The sequence below is a fragment of the Lynx canadensis genome, chromosome D3, assembly GCF_007474595.2.
Source record: "Lynx canadensis isolate LIC74 chromosome D3, mLynCan4.pri.v2, whole genome shotgun sequence".
NCBI classification, from domain to species: domain Eukaryota; kingdom Metazoa; phylum Chordata; class Mammalia; order Carnivora; family Felidae; genus Lynx; species Lynx canadensis.
Window position 1 is genome coordinate 71732669 of NC_044314.2, and position 21929 is coordinate 71754597.

The 21929-nt window shown below is 48.5% G+C and overlaps 2 protein-coding genes across 3 annotated transcripts in view; one reads left to right on the plus strand and one right to left on the minus strand.

Moving 5' to 3' along the window:
• Window positions 1-317: 317 nt before the first annotated feature.
• Window positions 318-14123, minus strand: PES1 (pescadillo ribosomal biogenesis factor 1). Its single transcript, XM_030336435.1, has 15 exons — window positions 14016-14123; window positions 11480-11559; window positions 10565-10718; window positions 9285-9394; window positions 6788-6959; window positions 6613-6702; window positions 3936-4052; window positions 3749-3823; window positions 3439-3525; window positions 3172-3302; window positions 2670-2795; window positions 2370-2554; window positions 1748-1914; window positions 1447-1608; window positions 318-819 (listed from the first exon to the last, which is right to left on the minus strand). The coding sequence occupies exons 1-15, from the start codon at window positions 14037-14039 to the stop codon at window positions 736-738; spliced, it is 1764 nt and encodes a 587-aa protein (XP_030192295.1). The 5' UTR covers window positions 14040-14123; the 3' UTR covers window positions 318-735.
• A 256-nt stretch (window positions 14124-14379) lies between these two features.
• The window catches only part of TCN2 (transcobalamin 2), a 41206-nt gene continuing 33656 nt past the window's right edge, over window positions 14380-21929 (plus strand). For both annotated transcript variants that reach the window (XM_030336267.1, XM_030336265.1), the window contains exon 1: window positions 14380-14454. The gene's annotated coding sequence lies outside the window, so the exon portion shown is untranslated. The remainder of the gene's footprint in view (window positions 14455-21929) is intronic.

The window sequence follows — 21929 nt, forward strand, 5'->3', positions numbered from 1 at the left end:
CTCACAAATCCTTTAGGCACTGGCTTTCACCTCTGGTCTTACTCCAGCAGAAAGCTATGACAATCACAGTTGGTATTTATAGAGTACCTTACTTTCTAGACCTTGATACTAAGTCTGCATAACATTATCACTGAACCTTCCTCACCTACAGCACTCCTGGCTCCCCAGAGAGGCTCCAGAATTTCTACCCCTAATTTACACACAAGGAAGCAATGTTTATAGGGGAAAAGTACCTGGGCTGGAATGTGAACAAAGGGTAGACTCCACGTCACTAGGTGTCCCTTCTCCAACCCCAAGAAGGCTAATGGGACACAGAATTCAATCGTTCCAAAACTCCAGCTGTTTAATAACAAATGCTTCCTCACCCTCACCCCATCACAGCAGCAGGAAAATCACCAGTCCAACCTTGGAGGGAGGGGTGCGCTGCAGAAAACCAGAGAACAGGGAGCAACTGGTGAGGGGCTGGTCCTGCCCCCCATGTCACGGATTCCTGGGAGCATCAAGTTGGGCTGGGCACAAAGGCCTCTCCTCTGCCCAGCCACCAGCAGGGAGCTCCATCCAAGGGAGGCTGGGGATCCAGCCAGAGAGCTTGAGAGGAAGCCAGGGCTGGCAGGGGGAGGAAGGGGATGAAAAGAGAAGAGACTCTGGTCTGCCACCAAGCCTGGGTCCTCTGGCCTGCCTGTGCCAAGTCCAGCTGCCAGGAGCGGGCCTCGCCCATCAAGAGGCTGCCACCACTCATACGGGCCTGGCCTTCTTGGCTTTCTTCTGAGACCTCACAGCGTCGTCGTGGGCTTTCCGCTTCGCTGCCAATTTGGTGGCCTGTGAGGAGGAAAGGGGGATCAAGCTGTGATTGTAGGGTACTTCTCCTACTCAAGGCCATCCCTTAAAAGCAGAGCTTCCACAGAAACTAAAAAAGCAAATTACCAGGAGAAAAAAACAATTATTTGAACCACCTCAGGTCATTAAACATGCCTTTACCTTTGCCTTTATGACTCTATTATGTTATGGGCCCACAGCAAGTTAGTAGGATCCCACGTTCCTAGAGCCAGAGGCAACTGCCCCATTTACCCTTCTCCTTGCGAAAGCTGAGTGCCAATCAAACCTTCACCAGGCTGCTGGGGAGGTGTCAACCTGGAACATTAGTCTTTTCCCCTGGGGAACATTTGGCAATACCTACTACAAAACACACATAGACCTCTCAACCTGGCAATGACATGCCTAAGAATTTACCCTGCAGAGACTTCAAAGGGATGTGCTCAAGGATATTTTCTAAGAATGCCTCAAAATGAGAAACAATCCAATCCTATCAGCAGGTAACAGGCCACTTGTATAAGCTACAAAAGGGATGGAATCAGCACAGAGGAGAGCAAGCTGGCCCCAGAGTTCACATGTGCAGCCACATCTGGTAGCCATACCTGGAGTCTCAGGCAGATGGCAGGGACTCACCTCTCGGATTTTGCGCCTCTTGCCAAACATGATCTTGTTATAAAGATACTTCTCCCGCTTCTTCATCATCATGATGGCCAGGCGCTTGGCTTCATTCTCCTCCTCCTGGGCCAGCCGCTGCTTGTCCTCCAGCTTCACAGTGCCTGCCATCACTCTGGGCTTCTGGGGACACAGGGTCAACACTTGCGGATGCCCCACCCCCACCAGTCCCCTGGCTCTTGCCCTTCTGGCCCAGGGCTGGTACCAAAGATGGCCAGTGGAGCTGCTTTCCAGACTGCACCCCCAGTCAGCTTCCCAGTACCTTCCCCTCCATCCTCTCCTCCTCCAGGGCTGTCAGTCGGGCCTCTTCTTCCTTTTCTGAACCGGCCTCCACATCTTCTTCCTCCTCCTCTTCGTTTTCTCCCCCTTCATCACCATCACTATCATTGTCTTCCTCTTCATCCTTCTCTTCAGATTCATCCATACTTCCTGTAAATAACCAACGACTTCTGAGCCTGCTCTTCTTCTTGCAGGGTGAGAACTGGGGCCAGGCACCACATTCCTCAGCCACGAAGACATTCCAGAGACGATGCAGGGCTGCCCCAACCACAGCTCCTTCCGGCACCTCTCCCCACAGCCCCCAACACCTTCAGAGGAAACTCAAGGCGCCTCCTCCTGAGCTCTGCCACCTCCTATATAAATACTGATGACAACTTCCAGACCACTCGTGCTCAGTTACTCTCAACATCAACAGGTGATCATAGAATACAAACGTTGCCTTCTCCTAAGCCTTACTCCAAAGGTAGGCTTAAAGGGCTTTGTGCCCCTGCTGCCCACTCTCAGGAGTTTGCTGTCTTTGTAGCCAAGAAGGGAAACAACCAGGTGGGGCCGAGGCCAAAACCAGCCTGGAGGCACCCATCCACCCCATCGCCTGGCCCACTCACCTGGGTGCTCTCCCCGCTGCAGGGCCAGCAGCTTCAGCTTCTCAGGAGGGATGTAATCTCCTTCCTTCTCTGATACGAAGGGTGAGAGGTGTGGAGGCAACTGCACTCCAGGGAAGTAGTCCGCCACAGGGAGGAGGAGCCGGGCATTTACACAGTCAAACACCCACTGGGGCTGCACATAATACCTGGTGGTGGAGACAGGTCATGGAAGCAACCTGAAGCCCCACTGCATCTGCGCTTGAGACCTCTACACCCAGAAACCCAAACAGGAGGAGGAAGATGAGAGCCTTGGGGGCTTACCTGCCAATAACAGGTGTCTGCTGCCCAGGCCGGTCCACAATCTGGTGGGTGATGCAGGAATCTGTGACATCATATGTGGCCCCAATGCACAGAGACTTGTCCCAGGACACATCCCCCCCAAAACTCCTACAGGCACAGGAAGAGCCCACAAGAGTATTCAGTATGAAGTGGCTGTCCTGGGACCCACTGGCCCACAAGCTTACCCTCCCGGGACACTCCTGTCCCCACCCCACACCAGGATCAGCCCTGTCGTCAGGCTAACATATCCAGTGCCAGCCCAGTGGAGGCCTGCCCTAAGCTGGTGAGAAACTGGTGCCAGCTGCCCTCTGACAAGTGCTTGCCGCATACTCCAGAGCGAGCCAAGCACTCTCCAAGCCCACATAGGTGAATCTGCACAAGCGCCCTGAGGGGTGGATGCTGACACCACCCTGATATTACTGTCGGGCATCTGGGGCGGGACGCAGCCCAGAGTGTGGCAGAGCCAATGCCATCAGCTTCCCACCTGATGACAAAAGCCAGGGCCTCGCGGGGCACCTCACGGTTCAGGAAGAACTTCAGGCCCTCAAAGAGCTTCTTGTGCTTTTCCTGCGCCTCCAGCTCCTTCCTGCGGTCCTCCTCCTGTGCCGTCATCTCCTGCCACAAAAGGGGCCATGGCACCATCAGACCTGCCCACACCCGCACTGGAGGGCAGAGGGCGGAGATGGTCCTCAGCTTCCATCTAGGTCCCTCAGTCCCAACGCCCGCCACTACCCCAGCACGCAGTCCTCACCCCATCAGCAGGAAACTCGTCCACCTCGGCCTCCTCCTCCACAGGCACTACCATGCGGGCCAGACTGGCACCGAGGGCCGCCAGTTTCTATAGGAAAGAAGCAGGGCTGTTGCTTGCAGGTGGGAGATCTTGTCTGGGTGCACGGTCAGGGTGGAGAAGGTGGAGCAGCAACAGTTCTGGGACATCAGTGGGCTTGCGTTGCAAGGGCAAGCCCCGAGCCCACTCATCTAGCCATGCACAGTCCCACCCCCAGGCCAGGACCCACCCTTCTGAGGGGATGCAGGGCCAGTGCTCTGGAAGCTTCTCTCACCTCCATAGAGCTCTCAGAGTCCAAGGCATAGGTGTCCTCACTGGCCTTCACCTCTGCATGGGCCTGACCCTCCAGCTGCAAGGCAGGGGGAAGATCAGAGGGAGAAGATGCCACAGCTCCCTACATCCATGCGGGGAGAAGGGCCACAGCCCCTGCACACTGAGAAAGACCCAGGCTGGGACCCTACCTTGGGCGGGTAGTGCAGGTTGATCGACTGGTAGAGGCGGAAGTTGACAAAGCCCAGTAGGGTGGTGTAGAACTCGGTGAAGGTGGCCATGACCCTGTAGTCAACATCTGTTGGGTGCTGGGGGGCACAGAAGACCCGTTGGCAGTGCAGGTGCAGGTACAGGGGAAAGACAGCACGGACAACCCACATGGGGCAGGGGACTCCAGCCTGCCTGAAGCTCTACCATGGTAGCTCTGCCTTCAGAGCTCTGTTCCATGAGAAGGAGCCATGTGGCATGTCCTACCCGGGAGCATTTTGGCTGAGGCTCTGGACAGGGGTCCCAAAGGTTAGGGGCATCCTGAGGTCAGTCCAAATCCCTGAGCCAGAAAGGGGGAGATGAAAAGGAAAAAAGGGAAAGTTCTGTCATGCTGCTCCCAGGACTGGATGAAGCTCCCCTGCTCCTGCCCAAGCTCCCCAATCATCCTATAAATCCCAGCTCAGACCAGACTTCGGTCACAGAGGTGGCCTTCCAGGGCCAGTCTGGTCACAGCTCATTCCTATGCATCAGTCATCCCATAATCTTCATTAAATGTCTTCTCCAGGCCTAGGCTGCTAGCCTCCCAGAGCCCCACCCCATCGCCAGTCCATCTGGGAGAGGCGGCCCTGCAGCAAGCAGTCTGTCACCCTGGGTGGACAGAACTCAGCATCCTCAAGCCTTGGCAGGAGGGATGGAGACTCAATTCAGCAACTCAGCCCCAGCCCCAAGCCAGAGACAAAGGTACAACTTAAGGATCCAAGATAGGGTGGAACAGCTGCCCGGCTCAGCCCCAGGAAGCTCTGGAGAAATGGTGGGAGAAAAGCTGCTTGCTTGGGGCAAAGGCACACAGCTACCCTCAAGAGCAGCCAACCCAGCAAGTAGGGAACATCAAAGGACTCATCTTTGCCCTTGAGGAGTTGATAAAGCAAAATACGGAAAGGATCTGAAAGCCAGAAAAACAGCCTCGTCTCTTGAGCAGCACTGCCCCCAACAACCCGGGAGGCTAGCCCAGCTCTGCTGACCTCCGGGACCTGGATGGCAGGATATACCCAGCAATGTCAAAGTTAGTAGTGATCACAACGTCCCTTTTTATGCTGGCCATGCCTGTGACTTTGAACTGTTTCTGTATCTTGCCACTGGGCAGTGTGAGTGTGAGGATGCAGGGACCAAGAAGTACCCCACTTGTCCCCCTACTCACACCTCCATCTTTCCAAGAGCATCTGAGGACAACTCCATTCTGAACTGCATAGTGCTGAGCAGGGTCCCTCCAACCCCCCCCCCCCCCCCACCCTACTGCCTGCCTGGGTCGTACTTTGAAGAGCCCAGCACTGGCTGCTCAGGGAAAGAGGACACAAGGGCCTTAGCTATGACCCAGGACTGGTCCCCCATTCTCCTGCTGAGAGGAAGTAGCAGTAAGCTGGCAGGGAGGAAGGAGGAATGGGCAGTCTGTTCCCTTCCCCCAGGGTCAGCTGTGTGGAGGCTGGCCTCCACAGGGCCCTATTCACTACCCAGAGGACATACAAAGACCAGTCTGAGCAGCACGGGGGTGGGACATCAGAGAGAAGGAAGGAGAGAGAGGGCCAGAGAGGAAGGAAGCATGGCAGGAAGACAGGAAGGAAGGAGGACAGAAGGGAAGGAACAAGGAAGAGGGAAGGGCCAAAGGCTTTGGCACACAAGTGCCTTGAAGAGTGGGAAGAGGGGATTGCTGAGGACCAAGCTACCTCTTACCCACAGACTGCAGCCTACCCCCAAACACCTCCACTGCCCTGTGGTCAGAGTGGGTTCTGGCCTCGGACCCCTGCCAACCCAGAGAAAAGGGGAGGGGCCCAGACCCCCAGCTCAACCTGGAGCACCTGATAACTTGGTGGGTGAACACACTGTCCAGCCAGGCTGGTGCATTTGCTGCTCAAGGCACAGGCAGGAAACTGGGTCAAATGCAGGCCCACAAGATGACAAGTCAGGCAGAGGGACAGCCTGGCCGAGACTGTGGAGGGGAATAGAGGCTAATGCTGTCCCACGAGGAGGCAAAACCAGGATTTCTCTCTGTGGATCCCTGCCAAAAATTCCCAGTTTAAACCAAAATAAATAAACCATGTGCTAAAACCTTCTCATGTGCTCATCCTCCTCCATCTCTCCCAGTCCCCCCAGCCCTGGGTAGCGGTCAGGGGAAGCTGAGGAGTTACGCAAAGCAGCCTGGCCAAAGTCTGGCAGCCACTAGCGGCAGAGTGAGATGATGACCCCATGGGTCTGAGGGTAGGGTTAGGCTCATCCAAGCCTTGGCAGTTGCTCACTGTTCACTCAGCAACCCCAAAGGGCCAGGCACCAGGCACTTTGAAAGATTTTATTTTTTCTTAAATCTTCAGGACAAGGCTTAGAAAATGGAAGCACATCAACTGAGGCACAGAGAGGTGCAGGAACATGTCCAAGGTCACCCAGCTGGAGGATGCTGGAGACAGGCTGACTCCAGTTCTTACTATGATGCTGTGCAGTACGCTCCTCACCCCACATCCTAGCCCCGGCCACACGCAGGAACCCAGCACATGCTGGACTATGCAGGACAACAAAATCCCCCACTCTGCCCAAGTTCTCATCTCTGTGTAGGAGCCAGAGAAGGAGCAATGACCCAGCACAGGCCCCTGCCTTCCCCATGAGCATACTCACGTCATGGGAGAAGGCATATGGTGTGATCCACACGATGGGCTGCCCCAGCACTTCAGCCTGGTAGTAAATGCCTTTGATGGACAGGAAGACCTATGGGGAGAGACAGTGTGGTGAAAAGGGCAGGCAAAGGAGGGAGCTGGGCGGTCCCCCCTTCCCCAGGAGGCCCTGGGCTTACCTTGCGCAGGGCACGGGCAGCAATGACATAGTGCATAAACTCCACAGTGAGCCGGCGGCACAGATGAATGGTCTGCACGTGGCACTTGCCAGTCCGTGGGAAGGTGGAGAAGAGGAAGCACATGGAGAGGGCGTCGTCCAGGTCCCGTAGAGCGTCTATGAATGTGGGGTACCTGCAGGACCAAGAGGACAGTGCCCAGAGGCTTGGTCAGTCTGGGTTTCAAGGGGGACCCTGAATCCCTTGCCCACCCTGTTAGTCACCCCAGAGGCCCCATTCCCAATCAGGCTTTGCCACTCTCATCTCCTGACCACAAAGTTGGGCAAAGCCCAGGGGCCTGGCAGTGCCAGCTTCCCTATAGCCTTGGGAGGAACCATGGAATGAGGAAATGCCCACTTAGCTCTGAGGATCAGAGAAATCCCAATGGAGGTTCTGAAGACACCCACTGCTCACCAGTCTCCGCCTGGACCCACTTCTATTTGTGGCCAAAGAGGGTAGACTGAGTCAGTGGCTCGCTAACTCTTTTTCAAGGTGGAAACTGCAGTTCAAAGCAAATATATCTGGATGTCCAAAACAGAAAGCAGAAAAATGTGATGCTGACCTAGTGGACCAAGGGGGAGGGTGGGGCCTGCCCACACTCAGCAGCACTTACAGCTTGGCCCAGCCACAGGTCACCAGAGTGGGTTATGTCTTGTGCCTCACCACCCAGACCTCTAAGTTTGCAGAACCAATTACAACCAGATGATAAAAATGCTGGAATTTTTTCAGTCCTGGGGCAGGAAAAGTCAGAGCAAGAAAGTGCCTCCAGGAATCCTGTGGTAAATTAGGAAGCTGACGAGAATGAGCCATCCATGGCGGTGGAGGATCCACTATTGCACATCTGCCCTGCTGAGGGATGGGGGCCTGGGTCATGGAGAGGACACTGGAGTACATGTAAGGACACCTGGATTCGTCCCAGCTGTGACCCAGAATGGGTCACTTTGCCTCACACAACCCTAGTGATATCATTTGGAAAATGACATTGTTGGAACAGACTATTGGTTTAAAACTGGGCTCCTGCAGCTCCCTGGCAACACTTGGGGACAAGTGGATAGACAGGGCCTCAGGTCTCCCTCCCCCAGCCAGAGTGGTTGTCAGGGCCTCTGGCACCCTAACTGCCTTCCAGGAAGTTTTCTTTTGAAGAAAGGGTTCTGCTGCTTCAAAAAGGAACTCTGAAAGCCACGAGACCAGAGGTGGCCATAGTCCTTCCAGGGCAACACTCCTTGCAATGCCTCAGGAGGAACCTGCCAGTCTTCGAACCATACCAAGATGGAAGAAAGGCTGCAGGGGCCTCTCCAAAGACAACAGGAAGAGAGGCATCTGGTTTTCTTGTGTGGAGGTGGGAACCTCAACTGGCCCCCTCTGGTGCCTCAAAGTTTTCCTCTCTACACCTCATTGACAAACCCACCAATCCAGGGCCTTTGTAGAAATAGCACCTGAGCCGCCTTTTTTTTTTAAACGGATGGCTAAGGAAATGGGGGTGACACACACTTGGAACACCACAACCACACAGCCACCTGGTGTGGGCATGAATCCAGACACTTGATTTTTTTTGTGTGTAATTTTACATTTGCTCCACACAACAGCTGTGTGTCACAGGCAGGACAGGAGCTATCGTCTCTCTCTGAGAGAACTTGCTCAGAGCAGGAACTGTTCTCAGGCCACCAAGGCTGCAGAGCTATGGTGAGGACACATGTTGGGCTCCTAAGCCAGGGCTCTTCCCATGCTAGCCCATGGCTGGCCTGACTCAATGAGCCAAGTCCATCCGGCCTGGAACTAAGTGTTCCCAGGCCATCAGCCCCCAAGAGAAAGCAGACATTCACTAGCCCAGAATTTCAGAACCTTACCACTGACAATTTGGGCCAGGTTGTTCTGTGTGGTGGGGACTGTTTAGCAGCATCCCTGATCTTTACCCATTAAACACCAGTAAGACTCCTCCCCTGCCCCCCAAGCCCAAGTCACAAGAACCACAAGTGCCTCCAGACATTGCCAAATGTCTCCTAGGGGCCAAAACTGCTTGGTTAAGAACCACTGACTTTGCCAATGGATGAGTGGGACTGCTGAGTAGGCTGGGCAAAAAACACTTAAGATCAGAGGCAGCCAGCCATGTCTGCCAGGTGTGACCATGTGCCTGGTGTGCACTCCCAGAACTCTGGCTCTCAATCACCACAGGGCCTATACACCTGCTGTTTCCTCTGCTTTGACCAGGCTTCCTTTGGCTGGCTGAAACGTCTGCCCCCAAAGACTTATCTGACAAACCTGTAACTAACATATGTCCCCCAGATCCCTTTACACTGTTAGCCTCCCACATGGCTCTTGCTGTGACTTGCAATCATTATAGCAATTTGTTTGTTTAGTTTTTTGTTTTTTTTTTTTTGGTCGGCTTCCTCCAAAAGGATGCCAGCAACATAAGCAGGGTCCTCGTCTTAATCCCAGTGCTTGGACTGAGTCCCCAACTCACCGCTCCTTGACAATGTGATCAAGTTTGTAGTTTGGTTTGTTGTCCTTCAGACGCTCTACCGTGTTCCACTCACTCTTCCCATAGGCCTTCCGGAGCTTCCGGACGAACACCTGGGTGAGAGAAGATCACTGATGCTGGGACCAAAGGCTCCTGGAGACCCCTCTTTCATCGAAGAGGGATGCATGGGGCAGGAGGACTCTCAAGGCCTTCTGAAGCTGACCACAGCTTTCTGATTGTGCCATCGGACCCCCTCAAGCCCAGGATGTATAAAACAGCAAACTCCAAAAAACATCAAAACTGACCCACACTGATAATCAGAGCCAGCTTGCTGCACCCATGATGGATGACCAGAGATAACCACTTAGAAGGCTGACTCCTCACATTTACATGAAAACATGTTTTCAGCTCTATTTTCCAACTGAGGCCAAGTGACTTGCCAGCAAAGCAGCTCAGGGCCAGGAAGGCTGGCCTTCATTCTCAGCACCAGTCTGCACGGGCATGAAGCAAGCCACGGGCCCACATATGGGGCTAGGTGACACAGGAAAATGCAGCTGAGGCCAGGCATGGGCCCAGAAGGTCCTCCAAGCCAACTGATTTCTTCCCTATAAGTACTTTTGGTCAGGCCTGCCCTTGGTACTCTTCAAAGGCTCTAAAGCTGCCTCTGCTAGTGTCGTGAACAGCAGCTCCAAGACAGCCATTTTCCACAAGAGGGCCAGCAGCAGGTGCTGGCCAGTCTCCTGTGGCCACCAGGCGGCGCCTCACCCTTCCTAGCACAGGGCCTCAGCCTGGTCCTGCAGCTCAGTGAAGGCTTCAGTAACAGTAGTCTACTCTCAATTACCTGCATTTGGTCTATGAAGTTTCTACTTTCCCTGTGGCATTTAAGCATTTAATAGTTTCTATTCGTGGAATAAAAAGCTTGGTCTCCTGGGAGCAATTCCAGAACGAATTCGAAAAGCAGTGGTTTCTTTGGGCAAAGAAGAATACACAAAAAAGCCCCTCAAATAGTACCACCTTTGCTTCAAAGGCAATAAATTTATTCTTCCAAAAGACCCAGGGGAAAGGTACAACAGGTAAAGCATTAATCATTTGCCAGGTTCTGTGCAAATGATTTCCACACATGTGATCTCATTTGGTTAATCCTCAAGACATTCCTTTGAGGTAGAATTACTTCACCCTTCCATAGGCTTGCTCAGAGAGGTTAAACAATCTGCCCAAGGTCACGGGTGGTGGGTCACAGAGCAGCGATGGACCCCATCCAGACACTAGAGCCTAGGCCTTACCTTGTACTCCCGGAACTTGTTGACAATAGGTTCGTGGAGGAGGAACTTGATGTCTTTGAGAAGGTAAAAAGTTCGGGCTGCTGTGGAGCCCTTGTTAACCTTCTTCTTATGTTTGGGTTCATGGGGATAAATGCCCTTCAGGATGCACAGCCGCCTGGAAGATAAAAATTATTCCTTCTGTAGGTAAATGTACTAAGCACTGGCCACATCAGGCCAGCAAAACAGCAGTGAACAATGAAAATGGGGGCCTTGCCCTTAGAGAATTCACATCTTAGTGCAGGATCTGACAATCCCAAGTTCCCCCCAAACCACCTAATGTAGACTGTCACAAGCACCAGAAAGGAAACAATCAGAATGCTAACAGGGGCCAGATGGCAGGTATCCTTTTTTCACAAAGGGAGTCAGGAAAGGCCTTGCTGAGAAACCCACACTTCAGCCATATAAAAGGTAGAGGGAAAGGCATCCTAGGAAGGACAGAGGCTGTAGGAGCGAAAAGTGCTGTGTGACTAAAAGTGGGCCATGTGGCAGGGCCCACAGGCTGTGGAAAGATATTTGACTCTATGAGGAGTTGAGAACCCCTAGCTGCAGGATCAGGGGTCCCTTCTGCCGGAACGGAGGGAACGGGTGACAAAGACCCAGCCAGAGAGTAGCAATGCCTTGTACCAGTGGACCCATTCTGATGATTAAGGGTGGCATGACCCATTCTCCAGCTTCCCTAGAGACCACACCTGGCAAAGCACAGCTCACTTACAGCAAAGCCAGATGAGGAAGAGAATGAGAAATGTCAGAATTCTGGACAGAGTTTGTGGTGGCACAGGGAAGATAGGGATGTGGCTGAGTTTTCACCGTTACTGAGCATGATTCATTGCTCAGGAACCCCCGTGGCCCCCTTATGCCACTCCTCTCCAACCTCACCTGAAGTCGGCCAGGCTCAGCTGCAGCTTCTTCCGGGCTTTGTTTCGGGTGATGTAGTTGGTGGCAGAGCCTCGTTCATACTTGGGGAGAAAAAAACCCAAGTGACCATTAGCAATGATTGCAGTGATGGCATCAATCTCTGGGCATGCCTCATGCTAGGGGCAACTATCACTGTGCATAACCAGCTGATAGGCTTCTGGGACAGGAAATGCTATAGGGAGGGAGTCCACCCACCTGAACAAGCTCTCCTGTACTGTCCTTGCAGTACTCAGCATAAAGGACACACACATCTGCATGATGCTGGGGACCATGAGGTTGCTATGGATCAGGTGCTATACCAAAAGCACTTAGTAGTGGCTCTAAGTATTGGCTACTTTGATCAGCAATTATTTTATTTAATCCTCACAACAACCATGGCTTGTGTCCAGGTCACACAGATTTTTAAGGGCTGGGATTCAAACGTAGGTCTGAGTCCTGAGCCTCAGTGCCTAATCCCCTAAACTGGTTTTTTCAACTTTTTCACTATAACCAACCCTTACCACCAGAAGGTTTTTTAGACCTCCCCCTTAATCATCCCCTCTCACAGCCCCACGAAATATTAATACTACAGACATACCAAAGATCTGTTTAATGTGGTCTTTTAGAGGGCCACAAACCATGGAAATATCTAAGATCCCTTCAACTAATTTTTGTTCCTTTGGGGGTGATATCTGGTTGAAAATGCATGCCCTAAGCTAAAAAACCTCTCCCCTCCATCATTCATTCACTTAACAGAAAATAAGAGGATCTCTACTATGTTCCAAATATTAAGCAAGATGCTATGAGGGCAAGGAAGACAAAAAAGGCCTGGTCTCTACCTGCCCCTAAGGAGCATACTGTCTGATGCAATCATGTGGATGTCTGTAGTGCCAAGATGCTGCCTCATGCTCATATCTCTGTATTCCTGATAAAGAGTAGCAGTTCAAGGTACCAAGCGTGTCCTTTCCAAACAAGATCATCCTCTGCAGTAAAACAGCAGGGACCTGACGGCCAGGTCCAGCTCTAAAGAGATAAACCTATAGCCCCTCAAGAGGTTTATGATCACCCCCCATCATAAAACACACCTTCATTTATTCTTTCCAGACATTGTCCACTGGGGATACAAAGATGAGCTTCAGACTGTCTCAGAAAGTTGGGTTTAAAAGTGTTTTCCATTACATATATATCTGTCATTATGCTTATCCTTTTAAATAGCAAGTGGATAAATAGTTCTCAACTGGGATGATTTTACTCCCTGGGTGTGTGTGAGATGGAGGGAAGGGAATTGGGCATTTGGGGTTGTTGAGTGGCACTGGCATCTAGTGTGTAAGAAGTCAGGATGATACTAAACATCCTACAATGCACAGGACAGGTCTTTCCACAACAAAGCATTATGTGGCTCAAAATGGTTGTGAAACCCAGCTTTAACAACTGTCGTGACTTGTTTACATATCTGCACCTGTGCTGCAAGGAAAAATTTTCTATCTTAAATCTTTGTGATTCTAAACACTAGCACTTACTGGTTGTTCAACAGTGTATTGGGTTAAATATAAACAGGCAACAGAAACTTTCAATCTGAAGAAAACACAAGACAACTACATCTTCCTCACCTTCATCCTTTCCGCCATCTTTTCATACCACTAAGGTGACTCTCCATACGGCAACAAGAAACCCTTGAAAAACTGTATCGTGGTACTTTCCCTTTAGCTGAGTTGTACTGCACTTGGAATAAAATTCAAGCTCCTCACTGTGGCTCACAGGCCTTATACATCTGGTCCCTGTCTAACCTCAACCTCACCAAATGCCATTCTTCCCTTCCCTTGGTTTACTATACCCTAAGCCATCTTGATGTCTTAATTCCTCGCGCACAGAAAGCTTTTCCCACCTAAGGGTCTTGGCACTGAGTTTCCCCTGCCAGGTTTGCTCGCTAAGCACTCCCATGGCCCAGAACCCATGTGAGACCTTCTGAACTTTCTGATTGCGGCTTAAATGTTGAATAGGAGAGACCTTCCAAGACAACACCAACTAAAGTAAGTAGCTTTTTCTATCCACCAGCCTTATCTTTCACATCACATTTAACAATCTGTGATCGTTTTGTTGGGTGTCCACATCCATTTGTTTACGTTTCCCTCTCCAATGTCAAGGGCAAGTCTAACAAAAAAGAATAACAAGTTTTGGAAATGATAAACTTGACCTAACGATAAACTTCTCATAATGTTTATTACTGTTTCAGTAAACAGTTGCCTTTCGACCGGGGCTGCATTTGGGATGCTTGGCAACCCCAACTTTGTTTTACAGCCCTACTCCAAGGTTCTTTCCTGAGCTTCATCGGACGAATAGCCGTCCTCGCCTATTCTCAGACCCCATCTCGTGGCTGTTTCTCATTGCGCTGATCCCAGCCATTTCTGTACGCATGAAGGGCTGAGGCCGGGAAAGGCGCAGTCCCCTGGCTCCGTCGCTCCCACCTCCCACCACCCGCCCCCCAGCGCCACCCCGCCTGGTCACATGCCCCACTCACCTTCTTCTTCTCTAGGCCTCCCATGGCTCCACGTTGAAGGGTCTACTAGAGCCCCGTGGGCAGACAGCGCCACTTCCTCCCGCAACGTGCCCCGCTTAGGGCCCCGAGGCCCCTACGCCGCTGTCTGCGCGGGCTGCCCGATGAGGTGCCTGAGCGAGTCTGGGGAATTATTTGACTTTCCTCCTCGAAATTTACTACTGAACTTTCTGGAAAAAAAAATTCACTGAGACCTCTATTTAGAGTTCTTTTCCATCTGTGGACCTATTTTAAACAGTTTTAATGTTTCAGCGAACGCAGATTTTCAGGCGTTTCTATAGACATCCTGATGACGATCGCTTGACTTTATGAGCCCCGTTGCATGTTGGGATGGAGGGAGGCGGAAGGCCCTGCGGCTGCAGCGCAGTACCTTCTGGGATTCCAAGGACGGCCACACTTTGAGGTGCGTGAGCGGCAGTGGCGTTGTCCCGGTAACGGTTGCTAGGCGTCGTGGGAACTTGGGAATTTGGCCTCCGTGGAGGAAAAGCCACCGCCAGGGGCGCTGAGTGAAGCTGGACTCTGTTTCCCGCTGGCCTGTGTGGGTTTTCCTTTGGTTCTTTGGCTCTTAGTGGGGATAAAGTAGATCAAAAGCAGACTTTTCCTCACAGAAGTATAGTGACTTGAGAAGCCACTCATATATACCGAGACTTAGCGGTGGATTGAAAAATGACAAAAGGCCAAGTAGAGTTATGGAACTTGTGGTATTTTAAATGTACATTCAGCACATTTGAGCTTTTTAAATGTACATATGTCTTACGTATGTGTTCCTCAAAGGATAATTACAAGGTTTATACAAATATTCACACCACCTTCAGATGGTGTGTGATGTGAAATGTTGGGATCTGGGAGCCAACAGTCAAGAAAGAATTCTTGAGATGTCTCTGGTGCAAATAGGTGGTTTTATTAAAGCACCGGGCTAGGACCCATGGGCAGAAAGAGCTGCACTGGGTTTGTGAGGAGTGACTGATTATATACTTTCAAGTTGGAAGCAGGGATAGTGTAAGTCTCTAAGGAATTTGGATGCAAGGTTTCTAGGACTTTGAGGGGCTAGCTGCTGTTAAGACAAGGTCATTTACTACTGTCTAGTAAAACCTTAGTCATGAGACCCTTCAGATGTGTATCAGTGGGCCATATGCTTGGAGGATGATTGCTAACATATATCTTGGGGGAGAGGGTAGAGAAAAAGGCAGTTTCCATAGAGATTTTTACATATTAAAGAAGACTTACAGGATCCTGGAGATTTTGGGCTAATGTTAAGATAAGGTTGCCTTTTGCCTCTAGCAAAGTATTAACATCGAGGCAGTTGAGTTCCTGGAGAATGGTCACTCTGCCTGTCTCAAGTACTTGTCAGTAGGCTGTAAGTCATAAGGAAGTTTAATTTTTTTTCTTTTGCCTTTGTTCTCCAAATCATTGCCCCGCCCCTCCGAATAATCTTGACCCTAAAATCTTTAAGGTTGCTGAGGTTGGAAGGTCTTATCTTCTGTAACTTCTTGCTGAATAGGGGTGTAGAGATGTCCCTACCTATGGTCACTTGGAGACATATATATAGGAGTTACGAAAAGTAGAGACAGCTGAATCTAAGGGAGACTGCATATATGGATCTCCCTGAGTGGAAGGGATCATCTGCCAACTTGACGATATGGCAGTGAAGGAGTCTGGTCACCAGGTGGGCGGTATGGGAGAAAACAGCAAAACATGATTAGAATAACAAAAAGAAGAAGAAGCCCAAATAAGAGTCCTTTGATAGTTGACAAAAATCATCTCCAGTCTAGGAGTTTAACCAATCATTAAAGGAAAGAGAGGGATCATTTATAAGTGCCCATTTGAAGGGCATCTGGGTGGCTTAGCTGGTTGAACATCTGGCTCTTGATTTCAGCTCAGGTCACAATCTCACTGTGACTCTGAGCCCCACATCAGGCTCTGCACTGAAAGGAAATTCTCTCTTCCTCTCTCTGCCCCTTTTCTGGGCAACCATGACCACAGGTTAGAGCTGCATAGACATTGGGTCTCATTAGGAGCCAGCCATCTAATTCTGGGCCTCCTTGGGATGCAGTCAGGATATCAAGGGTCATTCGGTTTTAGAGGGCCACCTTTTGAATTTGTGGTTGACAACGAGTTGGGTCTGGTTAAAGGCGGCTGTTGTATGCTTGGCTGAAGCCTCTACTTGCAATTTTATATCATTAGAGGCAACTCCTGGGACAAATATGGCTAAGGGATAAAACCATCAAGAAACCCTCTTTGTTTGATGTCTAACTTTAACAATATCCTAATTATGAGGAATCACTGGCAAGTAGGAGAAAACTTGTCTGGGGATATGGGCATCCCCAAGTGCAATATCTAATACAGTCACAAGGAAAGTGGGGCCATCCATTATCTCCACAAGTCCATAGTTAACCCCATGGAGTGAGGTGCACTCTGGCTTTTTGTGGGGAATAAACGTAGGAATCCCCTGGGCTTCACCAGTAGGTTAACAAGGCATAAAGAAATACAAAGCCATAGGATGCTTACACCCGAGTTTGGGTAAATAAGATTGGCAACCTGGAATAGGGAGGTGCAAAGGCACCCCCAAATAGAGGAGGTACAGAGCCCCCAGAATAGAGAGGGAGGGGCACAAAGGCACCCAACACAAAGGTATATGAGGTAAACAAGATTAGGTGTTCAGGGTGGAAGCATCCCCCAATTTAGTACTATAGCAAAAAGCTGCTTTCACAGGAGGAAAGGACGAAGTTAGGTAAACTGGTAAATTGAGTTACAGACCTCTGCACTGCAGGTGAAGCAGCCCAGAGTGGAAATAATTAACAAAAGAAAAGTTGTCTTGTTAACCCTCAGGTTATTACCCCTATCTGCCTTATCCCCTAGGCTAACTAAGATAAACAGACAGGGTGCCTCCTGTCTGCTGTTAACAACAATCTGCCCATCTGCCTGGTGCCAGGATTTTGTTTTATATTGACCCAACCCCCAAACACCATATATCTTCAAAACCCCCCTTTCCCTCACATCCCCAAGTTAATGTTCTTAGTTTCTTTGTCTCTTTGTGCACATCCATCACGTTTGTAAGCCTTCTGATCTTAATAAATAGAGGGCAAGGACCCTTATTTGGGGCTCTTGTCTTTTCCAGGACATTAGCCATCTCTCACTTTTAATCCTGTGTTCTGCTCTCTTGCTAGACAAGAGAGAATTTTAGACCCAGAGTCTACAACAGCTTTTAAGAAGTGATTTTTTCATCCCAGCCACACAGAATTGGTCAAGATGATAGTTGAGTTATACAATTGTTGAGGAATCCCTCCCATTTTCTGGCTATTCAAATAATCATATGCCCATGGGGTCCTGTTATTATCCCCACAGAATAACAAACATGAAGATTGTCTATACATGAGCTATTGTGGCAATTTTTTGGAAGTTTACCTCAAGTTGTCTACCTTAGACAACTAACAAATATTCAAAGACAATCAAAACTAGAATTTAACATCTGCAAAGGTGTGTTCCTGAAACATAATTTTTCTTTAAATTCACCTTTATTTCCAGAGATAGCCAAATCAAGACTAATTTGTTTGTAAAACAAGAGCAATTTTAACCAACTTGGCCTAATTGTTTACATAAGTTCGGCAAGAATAGTGATTGATCGTACAGATCTTTCAAAATCCGTTTGGCTGGAACTTTTTTTCTTTTTCTTTTTTTTCCTTTTTTTATTAATCAACTTTTCTTATTTTCTATTTTTTACAGTATATTTATTTTTGAGAGAGAGTGACAGTGCGTGCATGAGCAGGGAAGGGGCAGAGAGAGAGAGGGACAGAGGATCCAAAGAAGGCTCTGTGCTGACGGCAGCGAGCCCAACATGGGGCTCAAACTCATGAACTATGAGATCATGACCTGAGCTGAAGTCAGACACTTAACCAACTGAGCCACCCAGGCGCCCCTGGCTGGAGCTTTAATAAGGAATCTAGATTAAACTTTTAGTAGCCCCCCCTAGGCCAATAGCCACGCCAAACACTTGCCATCAGACATACTTGAAAGAGCTGTAGATTTGGGCAAATTCCTCTTCTCAAGATCCCCACAATATCCTGAGGTTTCTGTACCTGCCAGGAAGTGACATTCTTTACTTACCTGGTAAGTCTGCTGGGAACTCTATAAGCAAGGTATCAGGCCAACATTTCTAAGGGCTTTATTGACTCCATAAAGCCAACCTTAATTCCTTAAAGCCATCTGGTCATATCTGAGTCTATGCATGTCTCTCTCAAATATGACATTTCAGTCAAAGCCTTGGTATAAAAACAACAACAACAACAAGAACAAGAAGAAGAAGAACAACAACAACAACAACAAAACAGTGTTTCCAGTGGTGTCTTGTTACAAGGAGAACAGCTTCTTACTGAACTTATGCAAAGGATTATAATTGCCATGGGGGAAAAATACTGAGACTTTTTGAATTTCAGAGCGTTCAGGTAGGGAGAAAAAATGCTTCCATTTGTTCACAAATGAATACTTTCATTACATTTTTGTAAGTCATAGTTATCTTAAGAGAAAGTTTCCTTAATCAGGAGGAGCCAACATTAGAGAACCAGCAGTGTTTCAAACAAGAGTCACAACAACTGTAATCCTCTTCCTCAATTCATTTAGTCCCATGTTACTAATTCTTGTTCAGTTTGAATGCAGCTTTTTAGTTAGTTCTGGAAATTATTCCCCACTTCAGTTTTAGGATTGTAAAGATACCTAATACCTGTATTTGTCAAAAGACCTTTTTATGAATCTCCTTGGAGATTAAACACGTTTCACAAATGACAAAAGGACTATAATGCAATTGACAAGGAAATTCAGTTATGTCTGTGACACATAACACTTCAATAATCAGAATATCAAGTGCTGACCTTATACCAGAACATAACATACCAAATAAACAAGCCTAATTAGTCAGAGACTGAGCTTAAGATTTAAATCTTGGGGAAATTTGTTTAAAAACCTCAGAAAGTTTTAAAGCACAAGCCTAAGTAGGATTAGGAATCATCAAAGACCTGATAAAAACAAAACATAGAAACTGGTTTTTCTGGGAAGCCAAAGAAAAAACAACTTTGTTTACATTTTCTTGCCAAGAGCAGATCAGCAATCCAAGAAAACCTTGTCTTTTTAACAGGAGAAAGCAGATTTTCAGTCTTATACAAGTGTACTTTTAAAATCCATTCATTTCATGGGAGCCTGGGTGGCTCAGTCCGTTGGATGTCCAACTTTGGCTCAGGTCATGATCTCCCGGGTTGTGGGTTCAAGCCCCGTGTTGGGCTCTGTGATGACAGCCTGGAGCCTGCTTTGGATTCTGTGTCTCCCTCTCTCTCTGTTCCTCCCCCTCTTGCGCGCTCTCTCTCTCTCTCTCAAAGGTAAATAAAGATTTAAAAAATTGTTTTTTAAATCCATTCATTTCAATCTAGTCCATCCTGACCACACATAAAATTCCTTTCCAAAGGTTTGCCTTCACAAACCTTCTACAAGTTGCTTTTGTATTCAGATTTTGCCCCAATCCATTTCTCTCCAAACAGCCAGTCTCATTTTAGGACAAAATTACTTTCTTTTTCCTTCAACAAAAATGTATTCCTGTTCCTTATATCTTTCTCATACATCTCCTACTTTCCCTACATACAGAGTTGCTTCCCTTATATCTATCAGTCTTAATTACATTTAGCAGAATTTTAACTCTCAGAAATCTTAGTCTCCAGTGAAAACTAAGTACTAATCAATTGTGAACTGTCTGTTGTGCCAGAATTCTTTAGATAGCAAATTTATGAATACATTTAAGCACAAAGCATGTTTTCCAACAGACCCAAATATCCTTAGTTTCTTTGCAATAAGAAGCCAAAAGCACAAACCTACATGCAGGAATCAGTGCTTTAGCACTCCCTCCTATTTGGAAAAGGTCTAGATGTCCAATGAATTCAATCCAATTTATCATCCAAGCAAAACTTTAAAGTTTCAGGTTGCCAAAGACTATCTTAATTACCCATGAAAACATTGAGACAGACAAAATTAACCATTTTAAGTCACTGTTTTGCTGACAAATTGCAACAGGTAACATGAGCTAATTTGACCTTCAGTAAACCAGGGTAGAGTAAAAGTTTCAAATTTAATGCTGATAACTCCAAAGACATGTCTATCTTAATTAAACCAATAAACTTAAATTAGTTTAAATACCAAATATGTTCCACCTGGGTCTCCTTAAAAGTCAGTCAATTTGTTCCCCAATGTCAATTTTACCTGGGGCACCAGTGGGGAAATCTGAAGTGGGTGGAGTTCACCCACTTCAAGGGGGTGCTCTTCACTCCTTGACAGTGAGGGTAGGAGGAGGAGCCCATGGTGCCAGAGGCATGCAGAATGGTACAGGAGCCAGTGATGCAGACTACACCCAACGTGGTACAGAAACAGGAAGAGGGGGAAAGGGAGGCAGAAGAAGTGAGGGGCTGCCTGAGGGCCAGAAAGAGGACTCCTGGTTCTAAAGCTTATCATCTCAGACAGATGAGCAGATGCCATGTTTTTTCTTCCAACAAGTAAAAGTAGGCAGTCTATGTCAGGCCAGAGAAAACAGAAAACTTCCCTGTTACAAGGAGTTTCAGCAGCTGCTTGGGAATATTCTTTAAAGTCCCCATCCCAAGGTAGACTAACCACAGTTGGCTCCAATGATCATAGCCATTAACCCAGGAAATGAATGAAGAAGAAGCCCCCACATCTACTAGGAGGAACAGTGAGAGAGGGTCAGCAATCTGGGTTTAGGAGGAAACCTATTTGGATAGTTATTATCCATTGTCAGGAGGGAGTTTACCAGCCTGGTTAGTGGCCAAACACATTCTGCAAAATGCCCTTAGATCAGGGTTCTGATTTGGGGCCATGCAGGGCTGGACATAGAGTACATTCCATCCATTTACTCTATTTCCTGCAGAAGAAATCTAACTGATTTATTGAAGCTTAATGTTCCTTTAATGAACCATTTTTCCTCGTGTCCTAAGGAGTATTAAAGCCATCCAATGTTACAGAAGAAGATCAGGCTTTTCTTAAATTTTGCAATCTGAATTGTTTCCAGTGCATTAAAAGGAAGAGTCCTTGGGAACTGAAGAAGATCCTAGAAAAGTAGAGAAGGTCCATTACCCAAAAAATCACCTCCAACTCCCAGGTGGCATCCCATGCAGGATATGTCAGAAGTTCCTGGTGTCAAAGTGACCTGAGGTGTCCCTCAAATGAAATCACTATGATCAGTGCCCTGACCTGTAGGAGGGATGCCAGCAGTCCCCTGCTTCCCTATTGCATTCTAGACTACAAATGGGTGCTGGTGTATGGGCCGAGATACTGTGACACACTGCACCATGCCATGCCATGCCATGCCTTAAAGAACCTACCCTTTTTAACCCATAGAAAACACTAGAAAAGTTTTAAGAGGGGAAATTACCCAATTTTGTAATTTAAGTAGTTAATAGGGAGCATTGATGGGAAACAGTAAAGGTAGAAATCCATTATGGTCTGAAAAACTTTCTAACACATGTAATCCTTAAAGCCACGTTCCCTAAGAAATGGTTCCTGGTTGGGTTTTAATTCAGTTGGGTACTAGTTTGGGCTGGCTCCGAGTGGAGGTCTTGTGGCCAGAAGTGGCTAAACCAGAGATGTGGAGGGGATCACATTAGACCAATTAGGAGGAAACCTCACATGGGAGTCAAGATTTGCAGCTGTCCTTGTGACTTAGGTGGCTGTCCTGTGCCCAAGACAGACACCTTTGTACAAGGACATGAATGAAGAGAGGGGAACAAGTTTCTGGGTCTTATCATTCTGGCCATGGTACTAACTTTGAGTCAAAAGGCAGGCTTTTAATTCCTCCCCATAAAGCAGCCAGGGGCTAGAGCATTGCAGCCT

Bases quoted from the DNA above. Each gene is read 5' to 3' on its own strand.
- PES1 (XM_030336435.1), bottom strand. From the start codon at position 14,039: ATGGGAGGCCTAGAGAAGAAGAAG. The intron at 3,824-3,935 runs GTAGGGTCCCAG...CCTGCCTTGCAG, and splicing joins ACCTGCACTACCCGCCCAAG to CTGGAGGGTCAGGCCCATGC. The intron at 3,303-3,438 runs GTGAGGACTGCG...CTTTTGTGGCAG, and splicing joins ACGAGTTTCCTGCTGATGGG to GAGATGACGGCACAGGAGGA.